This window comes from Suricata suricatta, chromosome 6 (assembly GCF_006229205.1).
Source record: "Suricata suricatta isolate VVHF042 chromosome 6, meerkat_22Aug2017_6uvM2_HiC, whole genome shotgun sequence".
NCBI lineage: Eukaryota > Metazoa > Chordata > Mammalia > Carnivora > Herpestidae > Suricata > Suricata suricatta.
Genome location: NC_043705.1, coordinates 37,746,473 through 37,761,709, shown reverse-complemented (window position 1 = coordinate 37,761,709; position 15,237 = coordinate 37,746,473). Strand labels below are relative to the sequence as shown.

The 15,237-nt window shown below is 36.6% G+C and overlaps 1 protein-coding gene across 2 annotated transcripts in view; it reads left to right on the top strand.

The window, feature by feature from the left end:
* Nucleotides 1-15,237, top strand: part of PLPP1 (phospholipid phosphatase 1) — an 81,558-nt gene that overhangs the window by 19,446 nt on the left and 46,875 nt on the right. Inside the window, exon 2 of one of the 2 annotated variants that reach the window (XM_029942245.1) lies at nt 7,423-7,577. The exons of the other annotated variant lie outside the window; for it this stretch is intronic. Within the exon in view, the coding sequence (XP_029798105.1) occupies nt 7,423-7,577 (155 nt within the window). The remainder of the gene's footprint in view (nt 1-7,422; nt 7,578-15,237) is intronic. 2 annotated transcript variants of the gene reach the window in all.

The following is a 15,237-nucleotide window of genomic DNA, read 5'->3' as shown; positions in this document are numbered from 1 at the left end:
CCAAACACATAGGGGTGTGCACAGTATTTTAGTCGTCTTTATTCACTTTGCCACACTTTTCCATCAGGGCCAAAGGGCCAGGGGGAGTATGGGAGCCGGGAAGGAGTGAAGCCAGTAACTAATAACGAGGTGTGGCTTCTCTGAGGAGGACTTGCATTGTGACTACTTTGCATAGCAATACAAATGAAAATAGGAAGCTTTAAAAATTTTTTTTGTGACAAAACTCTAACCCTGTTTTTGATGGTCTTGGTTGTCTACCAGTGCTTTCATTTCTTCCCATCTACTGTGGATCTCATTTTGTTCATTCATCCATATTGTCAAGCCCCTCTGCCCCCTAACCCATTCCACCACCTCAGTTCACTATCCTACCTTGTTTGCTTCAGACAAAAAGAAATTGTTAGCCGCCTTCTGCCTTACTTGTCCTTCAAGGTATGGATCAAATTATCCCCTTCCTTCCTTTTTGTCCAGAGGACATATGAAAGTCACCTCTACCCAGTTGCTTTCCACTCCTTAAATCTTGTTCTGTTCTCAGTCCAAGTGCTGCAATTCTTCTGTCTGTGACCTCTTGTCTGTTACTTTTCTGTTCAGCTTCTTCATAAGTCACATTTGTTAAGACCAAGTGAACTCAGTGGGTACATGGCCTCATTGGCCTGGGTTCAAATCCTGATTCTGCAGCCTATGTGGCCTTGGACAGGTTTCTTTATATTCAAAATGATATAATAATGCTTACCTTTTCAAGTATTTCAATTTTTTATTAAAAGGTGAGAAAGCTGCAACATCTAGCATACTGTTAGGATATAGGATGAGAGTTAAGTAAAAAGTAGCTATTGTTACTGGTATTTATTAAAAGTACCTCTTCATTTTTCCTGGCATTATCTTTTCTTTCATATTGTATTCTGTTTTCCTGATAGTTCATTTCTTATTAGTTGGTTTTGTTGATTTTGTGTGTTCTTTCCAAGATAATAGCTGTTGCCACTTGCACTAAATGATCTTACTAAAATCTCATGGCTTTACCTCTTCCCCTTTATAATTACTTATTTCAAATATTCATGTTTTTTCTTCTTTTTAATGTTTATTTTTGAGAGACAGAGAGAAAACACATGTGTGAATGAGGGAGGGGCAGAAAGGGGTGGGGGACAGAGGATCCAAAGCAGGCTCTGCACTGACAGCAGCAAGCCCAATGAGGAGCTCAAACTCATGATCCAAGAGATCATGACCTGAATTGAAGTTGGACGCTCAACCAACCAAGCCATTCAGGCACCCCCAGATTCTTTTGTCTTCATTCTCTCTTGAGTGTCAACTATGAGAGTTTGGCTGTGTGCTAGACCTGAAACATTTGTCAAGTGATGAGGAATAATAATTAGAAAGGAGTGTATTGAATCTGTAGAAGAAACCATCCATCTTACCTGCAAACTTACTAGTTTCACTTGTTAAGTTGGAGAAATTGTGAGTGATTCTCTTTACTTTTGGAAATTAAAAAAAAACATTTGTTTATTTTTTTTATTTAAAAAATGCTTTATATATTTTTGAGAGAGAGAGACAGAGTGTGAGCAGGGAAGGGTCAGAGAGAGGGGGAGGCACAGAATCCGAAGACAGGCTCTGGGCTCTGAGCTAGCTGTCAGCACAGAGCCTGATGTGGGGCTCAAACCCGTGAACTGCAACATCATGACCTGGACCGAAGCCAGAGGACACTCAACCAATTGAGCCACCCAGGCACCCCATTTATTTTTATTTTGAGAGACAGTGAGCAGGGGAGGGGCAGAGAGAGAGAGGGAGACAGGTGATCTCAAGCAGTCTCTGTGCTGTCATCATGGAGCCCATTGCTGGGCTTGATCCCATGAACTGTCAGATCATGACCTGAGTGGAAATCAAGAGTTGAATGCCTAACCAACAGAGTCACCCAGGTGCCCCTTAACATACGGACATATAATGATCTTTTTAAAGGAGGGGAAGAAAACTTCTGTTCAGACAACGTATAACTTGTCAATTAGCAGGAGGATTTTTCATGTGATTCTGGAAAGAATATGCAACACCTATCTGCAAAGAAAGCAAGAAAAATACTATATCTCTCTATCCTCCCCATGTATTTTGTTCAAACTTAATTGGACACCAAATAAAGAACATTCCTTAAGTTTGGAATGAATACAACCTTCTATAAACTGTGGAGGTAGCACAAAATAGTAAAGAGCCAAAAAGTTTTTATTTACTTTTAACCTAGGACTGCTAAAAGGAGAAAATGAAAGGGTTTGTAGAGGCGCATTTCACAAAAGTAACTGTAGACTCATTTGTTGGACTCAAGTATACTATATGTAGACAAAAACATGGTTAAATTTATACATGTGCTGGATTCTTTTTTCTTTTTGAATGGGAGAATATTCCTTACATAAGGGTTTTACCCACTACCTTTTAGTAAACTATGAACCCTAGAAGCAGTTCCCTCACTGTTTATTTTTCTTGTAAGTTCTGCTGAGGCTTCACATTTCTTTTCTGTAGTTAACAGCAAAATACACTTAGACTTTAGGATGGCTCAGTCAGCCCACATGTAGTAGAATAAGATGTATCCTGGGTCACACAGAGCAATTCCACCTTCATTCAGTTTTCTCTCTGCAGACCAACTTAGTCTCTAAGAATCATGGACTTTACTGAATGGGACCTAAGAGAAAATGTTTTTCTTTTTTCTCATTTGTAGATCAGGGAAATGAGACCGTGGTGGTTAGACTCCTTTCCTAAAAAAATAAAATAAAAAACAAAAAACAAAAGTGGTATGATGTGGTGAAAAGAAGAGGAACTTTTTGTTAAAATGCTGGCTGCCCTGCTTACCACCTGTGCAAAAGTGGTTATTTGCCCCAGTGCGTACCCACAGGCTGTGTACTCTTGAGTTACTTAGTATCTCTGAGTTTCTGATAAGATTTAGCCCAGAAATAGAGGTGATATGCTGTAAACAGTTTAATAATTTGATGTATTTGTGTTTTTCTTGTTTTCTTAAGACTTTACCAAGATTAATAATTTCATTAACCTGGAAACACTGATTTAGTTAGTTGATCTTGATTTTTCTTTTGTTTTCCATTTCATTAATTATTGGTCTATATATTTTTTCACTTTATTGAGCTTTTAAGAAATAAGTTACTGAAATAAGTTATTGTACTGAATGCTTGTTTCATCACTTTTTTTTTAAAAAATGTTATATATTTTTGAGAGAGACTGAGAGTATAAGTAAGGGAGGGACAGACAGAGAGGGAAACACAGAATCCAAAGCAGGCTCCAGGCTTTGAGCTGTCAGCACAGAGTCCCACACGGGACTCGAACCCACGAACTGCAAGATTGTGACCTGAGCTGAAGTTTGACGCTTAACCTACTGAGTCACCCAGATGTCCTACTCTTTTTTTTTTTTTAATGTTTTATTTTTAAGAGAGAGAAAGAGCATGAATGGGGAAGGGGCAGAGAGAGAGGGAGACACAGGAAAGGGTTTATTTAGAGAAGCATCTTCCTATAACACTAACTTGAATACAGTACTCTCCATTACTATCCTAAAATATTATTGAAAATGATCTCTAGAGCAGAGACTATTCCATTGCTTTTTAAATAGAGGTGTCTGTTGAGAGGGATAGATATGCTGTATGTGTGTGTCTTAGCTTGGGCAGCTGTAACAAAGTGCCGTAGACTTGGTGGCTTAAACAACAGAAATTTATTTTCTCATATTTTTGGAGGTTGGAATTGTTAAGATCAGGATGCCATCATGGTTGGGCTCAGGTGAGGACTCTCTTCCTGGCCGATAGATGGCCGCCTTTTTGTTGTGTCCTCTCATGGCCTTTCTCTCAGTGCATGCACATTGAGAGGGAGAGATCTCTCTCTCTCTCTTCCTCTTCTTTTAATTAAAAAAATTTTTTTAAGTTTCATTTATTTTGAGATCTTAAAAGAGAGCATGAGCAGAGGAGGAGCAGAGAAAGAGAGAGAATCCCAAGCATGCTCTGCACTGTCAACACAGAGCCCAATATGGGGCTCTAACCCATAAACTGTGAGATCATGACCTGAGCCCAAATCAGGAGTCAGACAGTTAACCAACGGAGCCACCCAGGTGCCCCCCTCTTTTCTTCTTCTTATGAGACTAACCCTATTGGATTAAGTCATTGGATTTATGACCTCATTTAACCCTAATTATCTCCTAAAGACCTACCTCCAAATATGATAAAATTGGGGGTTGGAGCTCCAACATAAGAATTTTGGGGGGCACTGAATTCAGTTCACAGGGATGTGCTTCTACACATGTGTATATATAAAACATGAGCAATATAATTGTGACATATTTAACTTGAAGAAAGAGATTCATGCTTAGACAATGACAATCCAGTATTGAAGTTTATTATTGAAGTTTCTTCAGAAAGATGTTGGGGTGTTATTGCAGGTGGTATAATTATTATAAAAGGGTGGTTACTTAAGAAGATACCCTTTTTCCTCAGACCTCAGAGGCTATTCAGTTCTCACTCTCCTTAATGTCTCAGTATTTGACTTTTTACCTTTCTAGATACAGAGATACAGACTTGATACTCTAAGTTATTTCTGTTGGCTTTTGTATCACAACATTGCCCTATATTTCTCTGTTGTTCATTCTTTGCCAAGAATGGCCAGTATGTGCTGCTGAATGAAACAGACATAGCCCCTGGCCTCTAGAGCTAAAGTGTGTAGTCATCTTTTCTTCCTTTCTCTCCTACAGTTTCTGTTCATGATTTCACTATAGATGTTAGTCATTAGCTGATTGTTTCATCTCTGTTAGTTTTGATTTTGGCTGTTTCTTAACTGTTGAATTCCCCTGACTTAAGTTACCACTTCTAGTGCCAATAATTTGCATATATCTCCCTACTGCTGATTGTTACCCATTATTCATTTAGCCTTTTAGTGTCTTTTTATTTAGAGCCAACTGTGTGTATGCCTAGCGCAAAGGATACAATACTGAGAGTCTTTGCCTTGAAGTTGCTGACAGAATATCAGAAGTAATATATAATAGAGTGTGATAGATGGGTCTATAAGGTGCCATGGGACAGGAAAGTAGGACATGGCTGCCTTGGACTGAAGGGGAAATACGAGGGCAAGTATCCCCATTAGAAGGCTGAACATCTCTGAAGGCCCCTAGAGTTTTGAAAACATAGAATGTTCAGGTAACAGCAAATGGTTCAGTGTGATTGGAGTCTTAAGGGCTACATGGGGAAGAGTGAAAGTTGAGGCCAGGCATTAAGTTACCATTTTGCTCCAAAGGCAGTGTTCTCAATAATACTAAACTGATTTTGTTCCATCATCAACCACCTTCCACTCCCAGCTTCACATCTGTCAGTGGGACTACCATTCTATTTCCATACCCTGAAGTATCATCTTCAGGTCTGCCTCAGTAATTGTGACTAGGCATGAAGTTGAGTCATTTCTATATTCAGAACACTCTTTCATGCATCCATGTCTATTTTCACTGTCAACACACTACTTATCAGTTCCTGGATTGTTTTGAAGCTGTATGAAATGGTCACCTTTCTACCTTTTTTTTTTTTTTAAGTGAATCTCACATCCTTTATCTTACATTTGTTGTTGATTCTGACGGAACAAAGAGCACAGTGATATTTTTACTTCCTACCGGAAAAGCTTCTTTTTAGGCCAGTATTTTAAATACTTAATTCTTTGTATTAAACACAAAAATATCAAGCACGAATTCTCCCGTTAAAAACCATAGAATTGAAGAATTAAGAGTAATCTGTTGCAAAGAACATTTTATTCCATTAACTTTGAGTTTTTTATTATGAACATAGTATGTATTTTATACTGAACAAGCTTTTCCAAACTACACGTCCCCCACCTCCTGGTCTTACCTTCTTGTCACAGTTCTAATTTCTTAATTTATCCAGATCACTGGCCTCCTTGGGAGGCCATATATACATTGACTCTGGAATCGGCCTATGTTGGAATCCTGGTTCTACTATTTATTAGTTTCAGCAAGGTCTGCATGTATCTAAGTCTCATAATGACTTTATGTGAAATATGGGAGAAGTCGTATTACCTACAGGAATGTAGGTAAGGAATGGAGTTAGTCTGCGTAGCCTAGGGCCTGGCATGTGTGAGCACGCAGTACATGTTGGCTATAAAATGGTATATACCTCGAGAAACCCCTTGCTCGTTCATTCCCCTGTGCTCGTTAGTGCCACCTCATGCTAGCATGCTTCCTTGTACCACAAAATGCTCTCCCTGAGCCCCTCCTGATTGCTATGGTTTACCTGCTGTTACAAGTTCAACTCAGTTGCTTTTTGAAAAAAATCGTCTGTTCTAATACTTTGGTTCACGTTGACCTCTGAATTCCTATAGGATCTTTTATACCATTTAAGAAATTAGTCATACTTTCTTTTTATGGTATGTCTTTGTAAATTTACAATAAAATTCATTTTTTGTTGTACATTTTGTGAGTTTTGACAGATGCTTAGAATTATGGATAACCATCACATTTGATACACAGAGCAGTTATCACCCTCTAAAACTTTATCTTGGTGTTACTTTTTAAACCATTTCCTCTGGTACAGAGTCTGTGTCTACACGCCGTTTAGGCTCTTGAACCTAAGGTCTATTTTATACTAGTTTGTTTCTCTATTTACGGCCTAGATTAGTATTGAGCATATAGTGAGTAGATGGTTGACTGTTTGAATTGTATAAAACAAAGCATAAAAACATAGTAAACTTGAACATATTACAAAGCTACTAACTTATTTAACTTTTCTTTGGTCTTTCATTTTATTTGGGTGAAAAATACCATTTTTCCTTATAACTTGCTAAAGCAATTTAGAGCCTTGCCAGGGCCAATAAATAAATCATTTTGAATTTATCTTTGGGAAACAAAAGGACTAGTTTCTTTCAGTTTTTATTAGTAGGTAGACTTATGGTTTATATTTTTTCCTAATCCTGTTTATTTACATTTTAATGGGAAACAAAATTTTCTCTTTCCCCTCCTTGACTGTTTTTGGCTGTTGTGATATTACAGATAATTAAATGTATTTACAAAGGTTTCCCTTTTTTTCCTTAAACATACCTAAGATACTGAACAATTCAATTAAAAATAAATCACAAAATGTAAAATATAAAACCTTCTTGTTTTTTCAACTTGAATTTTCCATGGGCCAATTTTGCTCTCTTCCTTGGGGATTTCTTTTATTGTGTGTTTTTAATATCAGAGGTCAACGCAAGTAAGAGAATTTATACGTGATAAAGGTGGGGCTGATACGGACAAGCTAATGCTGCATGGTTTCCTTAATCTTCACTTTCGGGTATTTTGGAATATTGATCCTTTTTAAGAAGTACCAAATATGGTTAAGATTTGCATCCCATTCAGTAGACTTTACTTCCTAATGAAGTGAATTGAATTTAACCATGTGTGTCTTTTTTTCCCTTCCCCAACAGCTTCCATGCCTATGGCTGTTCTAAATTTGGGCCAAATATATCCATTTCAGAGAGGCTTTTTCTGTAAAGACAACAGCATCCAGTATCCGTACCATGACAGTACCGTCACATCCACTGTCCTCAACACAGTGGGGCTTGGTTTACCCATTTCCTCTGTAAGTAAATTAATAAGTAGGTAGTGATGGGTATGTTGTACGGCGGTTGGATAAGGTGATAGAGCTGGGGTGGGAATAAATCTATAGTACTATCTTCACCAGTGTTGATAATGGTGAATGATTCAGGAGTATACCCAGTGTTTTAATCTAGAGACAGTGTTACTTCAGTTAAAGGGGGATGTCACCCAAAACAACTTGAGGTCATCCTGAAGAATTATAGAATGATTATTTTACAGTGGAAGGGTTCATTTAAGTCATTTGGACCAACTCCCTTTAGTATATCAGTGAAGAAACTTAGGCCCAGACACTTGATTAAGCTGTTTTATGGCAAAGCTAAAACTAAGATTATGCTTATTTTATCACATTTTAAATGTAAATTGAAAGCCATAAGAAAGGAGATAGAGTTATTTATTGAAATTGGGAAAATTGAGCACAAAGAATATAAATACATGTGCAAAATAAAATCCTCAGAATACATCAAAACTTAACCTATTTTTAAAGTTGTACTGACATAGATCATTGGTTTATAGGATAATTTTGGTTTTTAGTTTTTTAAATAACTGGAAGCTTTCCTTCTAGGTTAAGTTTCACAAATTAGGGTTAGGATTGGCCCTTGAGATATTGTGATTACTTTTATTTATTTAATTATTTACTTATTTATTTATTCATTCATTCATTCATTTATTTATTTTCATAATTACTTTTTTAATCCTTCACTGTGATTCCTGAATCTGACCGTTTCTTGTTTCTCTTTATGTGACTTGGAAATAGAAAAGAAGGAGCAAAGATTTACCTCCTTGAGTGTCTTGGGGGGGTCAGCAGTTGCTGGCATATTTCTCCTTTAGACCAGTTGTCTTTTGGCAGTTGGCACGATAGGACAGGCTAGCTTCTCTTTCCCTATTTTGTCCTGATGGCTAAGGATAGTAACCTGCTTAGTTCTTTGGTTTTCCATTTCATGCCTGAGTTCTTTTTTTTCTTTTTCCCTAATAGATTTTTGTTTGTTTTTGGATGGTCTTTAGCACTATGTTGTGGAAGGTAAAGGGGACTGGGTTTTTGTGATGTACCAAGATAACATTAAATATTTCTTTATATTGTCTACACATTCTTATTTGATTGTAAGTACTTTCATAGGATTAAAGGGGGAGAAAATCTGGGATTTAGTTTAAGGAGATAATTAATTTTTCCCTAAAAAGTAATTGCCATTATAACTGGTAACTTCTATTTTTGGCTTCAGGCTTATGAAACATTGTGCAGCCAAGCATATAGTATTGCTACTTAGATGAAAATAGACTGTACTGTCTTACTCATGGTAACTGTACTTTGTATAAAGTGCAACGTGTTTATTGCAGCCGTTATTTTGAGTAGGTATAACCGGATAAAGTTTTTAAAAACTATCCCTCTATTTGAGGAGGTAATTGCTTGAATATCAGGAAGTTACTTTTAGTTATTTGTCTTGGTACACTTTATCTTTTTCTTTAAAAAGTTTAGTTATAAAAATAATATACTCATTTCTGAGTTTAAGAAAATCTGTTATGTAAAGGAAAAAGAAATCACCCTTAGTGCTACCACCTGAAGATAGTTAATATTTTGAAGTTATTTACTTTAGTTGGACATTTTGTTAGGTCATTATGAGCACATTGGAAATTCTGTTCCTGGTTTTTTACTAGTTTAATAACATTTTGAGTTACTAATAAGTATCAAGCACATTTTAAGTTGATAGCAGTCTAGGGGTGCTTGGGTGGCTCAGTCAGTTGAATGTCTGACTTCGGCTCAGGTCATAATCTCACGGTTCGTGGGTCGGGCTCTGTGCTTGACCGCCAGTTCAGAGCCTGGAGCCTCCTTCTGAGTCTGTGTATCTTTCTCTGCCCCTCCCCTGTTAACGCTCTCTCTGTGTCTCTCAAAATTAAATAAATATAAAAAAATTTTAAAAAGTTGATAGCAATCTAGCTAAATTAAAAAAAAACAACAACAGGCAAAGACTTGGAATCCTTGAGTTCTTGAATACTAATTTGCATAAGGTTGCTATTGGGTGAAGTGACCTGGAAAGTATTGTGAAACAAATTTATTTATATTAAAAGAAGTGGTAGTATTTGGCCAATTTCTGGGCCTTAAATGTGCTGATAGCATGTGGATTACTGTGGGGATTCTTGCAAATTCCTGGGGTAGATTCGTTTATTTGTTGTTTTAATAATTTATATATAACATCAGATGTAGAAGACAATTTTATTTTCTATAAAGTGATTTGTGTTTGATATAACTTAATATGCATACATACTTTATAATTTGATGAGTACTAAGATTTTAAAGCAGTAACTTTTTATTTTACAATCTGAGGTCTATAATCTTTTTATAAAAATGATTCTGTACTTTTTATCAGCTAATCAAAAAAGATGCAGCATTCAGAAAACTATAGATTTCTATTTTTTTGGCCTTAAGATTTCTTCCAGGGTTTTAAGGATCCGCTTTTTATTTGACATTAGTTTTTTTTCCTTCTCCTTTTGGCTTCATGTAGGTTTAACTTCCCCCTCTGTAATTTCTCATGTATTACTTTTGTAAATTTTTACATTTCTAGAAAAAAGTAAAATCTTGAATTTGTATGCAAAGTTTCAGAGTAATGATAGTAATGATAAAGTAAGTGTCAAATCCCAAATTCCTGTGTTGCAATAAATTAGTATACTTTTTCTAGAGTTTAAAGTTTGTACAGTTTGGGAATAGAAAACTGTTGTCTATGTTTAATGGATTATTTTCCATTTACTTGAGTAGTGAGTGTGAGTAGTTGCTATTTTAGTTTAGTTTTTTTTTTGGGGGGGGGGGGCTGGAACTTTTTTTTTAGGTCTTGATTACTCTGTGATATAACCTGGTAGTAAAATGTTTAGCCTATAATAATGGTATAGACTATTTTTTGTGGCCAGCTTATAAACTCCTAAAGAGACAATGTATTATTCACAGTGATATAAACTGCATCATGACAAACTGTGGATATATTTGGATATATGTGAAAAAGGCTTAAACTGTTTACATATAAATTTTCTTATAAACTAGTGAGAAACAGATGACTAATCCAAAGTAAAGTGAATGAAGGGCATGAACAAAAAGTTGTCAGTGGAAGATAAAAATTGCCAAAAACAATATATATATATATATATATATATTTTTTTTTTTTTTAATGTTTTTATTTATTTTTGAGAGAGAGAGGGACATTGTTAGGAGGGGAGGGTCAGACAGAGAGGGAGATACAGAATCTGAAGACAGGTTCCAGGCTCTGAGCTAGCTGTCAGCACAGAGCCCAAGGCAGGGCTCAAACCCACAAACCATGAGATCATGACCTGAGCTGAAGTGGGACACTTAACCGACTGAGCCACCCAGGTGGCCCAAAAAATATTTTTTTAAAAAGATGTGATTTCTTAAAAAAGCAAAAGAGTTCATTTTAACTTTATTTATTTTTTAAGTTTATTTATTTATTTTGAGAGAGTGTGAGTGGAGGAGGGGCAGTAAGAGAGGGAGATAGAGAATCCTAAACAGGTTCTGTGCAGTCATCATGCAGATTCCAGTGAGGGGCTTGAACTCACAAAACCGTGAGATCATGACCGGAGCTGAAGTCTGACGCCTAACCAACTGAGCCACTCAGGTGCCCCTAAATATTTTGAAGATGCAAAATAAGTCAAAATCAAAATTCTACTCCTCCTTGTTGTCTGTGGACTTGAGTGGATCTACTGATAAACCCATATCTGTCTCCTTGAAGACAAATTTTGTCTCGCAAAGCGGTATACCCTAATCCAATTCTGATGCTAACCACCCAGAATTGGTATTAGATTCCACTGGTTTAACATAGTCCCCAAAAAGACTGTCCTTGCTTTGTCAGCTGTAATTCACTTTAGCTGTTAGCTGTAACTTTGAGGGTCCCCAGGGTTACCCACACTTCTAACCAACAGGCTACAAACCTAGAGAATTTCTATGACTCCCTACCCCTACAAGACTGCCCTCACTTCAGATGGCTGTCACAAGTGTGGGGGTCTCCAGGCAACCTATACTTTTGATAAGTCTACCACAAATTTAGAGGTTCTCAGGACCTCAAGTGAAATGGGGTGGGGGTGGGGCCTGAACATAGAACTTCTGTGCCTTTTCCCGTGAAATCAAGACTTTTCACCCTCCTAGTGTTCTGATGTATTCATCAAGATTCAACTGTCTGGTGTTTTTATTGGGGTTTCATTTATTTCATTCATATTTGATTAGGTATGATTGACTGAATTATTGGCCATTTGATTGAGCCTCAATCTCCAGGCCCCTTCTCTTCCCTAGGACTCCAGGCTCCATCCATCTAATCACTTGGTTGATCTTTCTGGTGACCAGACCCCATTGTGAGTCATCTTGTCAGCATAAACTCAGGTGTGATCTAACAGATTCATGGAAAACAAAGGTACTCCTGTTACTCAGGAAATACCAGGAATTTAGTCTCTTCTTAGGAGCCAGAGACAAAAGTCAGTCAATTTTTTGTTACAGACGCATCTTTGTATCTTTAACTCTATGAACTTGGTGTCTTGAATACAATTCATCACTCACATGTTGGTTGATAAAGAGTAATTTTAAGAAGTTTTAGTTTTTCCCTTTCTTTTAGTCTACCAACCAAAATTTACTGAGGAATTTGACGTTTTCTCCTTTACAAGGTTTCTATTATTAAAGAAAACGTGATGCTGACACTTCTTAAAATGGTGAGGAAGGCTTAATTCAAGATTATTGCAATAGGAATAAGAGATGGAGCTCATCTCTGAATACAACAGAGACAAATGGGGATTTATAGCCAAGGAGCACTGTGTGGAGGTCAGGAGATGGAAAACTACTGAGAGAAGACTTAAAGGATAGTGAAATTCTTGCAAAACTGACTTCATAGGATTCTTGTTCAAGGTATACCAGGACCAGATTGCTTTTCATGCTATGTTTGGAAAAGATAATGTGTAAATTTGATATATTAATGATTATATATCCATTTAACAAAACACTTAACAATATTTTGATAAATCTTAATTTATATTGGATGTTCTTAAAGGAAAGAAAAGTTACATAAATCAGAGTATAGACTGCTGATTATGAAAACTGAAGCTCTCTTAGTTGCATAGTAGCCAAGCTTACTGAATTTCACTGTTGTTTTCTATGCCTTTTAAAGGGATTCATTGGAAAAAGTATCTTCTCATAAAATCTTAAAAATAGTTTCAAGGATTGTTATGGAATGCCTTTGCTAAAGTTAAGGGGTGAAGAGCTATTGCTTCACGTGCTGAACACAGCTCTCTTAAATTAGTAGACATTATTTTCTAACTTTTCTATTTAATGTATCTTGACAAATCTGCAGGATTTAAATAGATTCAATGTTAACTTCTAGACAAGAACTCTGATTTTTGAGAAGCCCTAAAATTTCTTTCTACTAAATCAGTTTCATCAATGAATTATATGCAATAAGAAAATTGAAATTATACGCTGATTTTGCTTACCATAGGAATTAAGTCTTCTTACTGTCTAATCTTGTTTTCAGAGTTCTATTTCCTCACCACACTTATATTTCCTAACCACTCCTCACTTTTTCAAGCAAAAGGGCCATGATTTTTTATTTAAATGTTTATTTGTTTTTGAGAGAGTGAGAAATAGGGCACAAACGGGAGGGTCAGCGAGGGGGAGATAACAGAATCTGAAGCAGCTCCAGATTTTTAGCTGTTAGCACAGAACCTGACACAGGACTTAAATCCATGATCTGTAAGCTCATGACCTGAGCCGATGTCAAATGCTTAACCTGAGCCACCAGGCACCCCAGAGTGGACAGAATTTAATTTGGTAAACACTGAGTTGACAAAATGGCCAAATATAAATATATTTTTGATGGACATAATGACATTAATAAGCAGTTATATTAAGATATATGCAAAAGGTCAAATTTATCATATATATATATATATATATACACTTTATAAAGTTTATTTTGAGAGAGTGAGTGCATGATTACAACTGGGGGAGAGGCAGACAGAGAGGCAGAGAGAAGAGGGGCAGGGAGAAAAGGAAAGAGAATCCCAAGCAGTCTCCATGCTGTCAGTACAGAGCCTGACACGGGGCTCAATCTCAAAACTGTGAGATCATGACTTGAGCTGAAATCAAGAGTAGATGCTCAACCGACTGAGCCACCCACGTGCCCCAGATTTATCTTCTTTACATTAACTCTCAACCTTTTTGTAAAATAGACTAATTTTTAAAAATTATTTATTTATTTAAAAAATAATTTTTAATGTTTATTTTTTAGAGAGAGACAAAGTGCAAGGAGGGGAGGGGCAGAGAGAGAGAGAGAGAGAGAGAGAGAGAGAGAGAGAGAGATGTAGAATCTGAAGCAGGCTCCAGGCTCTGAGCTGTCAGCACAGAGCCCGACGTGGGGCTTGAACCCACAAACTGCGAGACCATAACCTGAGCAAGTTGGATGCCTCACCGACTGAGCCACCCAGGCGCCCCCCCCAAAATTTTTTTTAACATTTATTATTGAGAAGCAGAGACAGAGCATGAGCAGCAGAAGGGCAGAGAGGGAGACAAAATCGGAAGCAGGCTCCAGGCTCTGAGCTGTCAGCACAGAGCCTGATGCAGTGCTTGAACCCACGAACTGTGAGATCAGGACGTGAGCCAAAGTCAGACGCTTAACCAACTGAGATACTCAGACGCCCCTCTAATTATTTTTTTGCAAAATTTTCATCTCTGAATATATGAAAATATTTGCACAATGATACCTGTATTTTTTTCGTTATGGACTAAAGAGTCTGAAGGCTGAGTATGTCAGTATGACTTATTTTAGAAGTATCTTATGATATACTTTAGATAAAAGTATAATTTGGGGTGCTTGGCTGACTCAGTGGAGTGTGTAACTCTTGATCTCGAGGTCATGAGTTCAAGCTCCATGTGTGGTTTACTTAAAAGTGTAAGCATTTGTGCTAATATTTCATTTATTTTTTCTTTCATAAATAGTGTTTTGAAAACTAATTGGGGTTGTTAGATACTTTTTTAGGTTTTAAGTAATTTGTTGAACCCATGACACTGTTCCTTTGAAAACTTTTTTGTAATTAAAAATAAATTTATATCTTGGATTTGGCAATGAGTTTTTAGACAACAGTACCAAAAGCATGGTCCTTGAAGTAAATAATTGATGTTTGGCTTCATTAAAATTAAAAATTTCTGCTCTTTATGTAGTACAGCCACAGACTGAGGGAAAATATTTATAACACACATATCTGGTGAAGGACTTTATTTGAAATATACAAAGAACTCTTAAAACTCAATATTAAGTAAATAACCTAACCAAAAAGTAGGGAAAAGATCTGAATAGTTGCCTCACCGAAGTAGATATACAGATGGCAAATAAACATGAAACAATGGCCAGTATCTTAGTTCGTTAGGGAATTGTAAATTAAAATGAGGTACGACTACACACCTATTAGAATGGTTAAAATTCAGAACACAATAGCAACTGCTGGTTAAGATGTGGAGCAGAAGAAGTTCTCATTCATTGCTGTTGAGATTTTAAAATGGTACAGCCACTTTGGAAAACAGTTTGTCAGTTTCTTAGGAAACTAATCATAATCTTATTACATGATCTAACAGTTGTGCTCCTACGTATTATCCAAATAAATTAAACATTTTA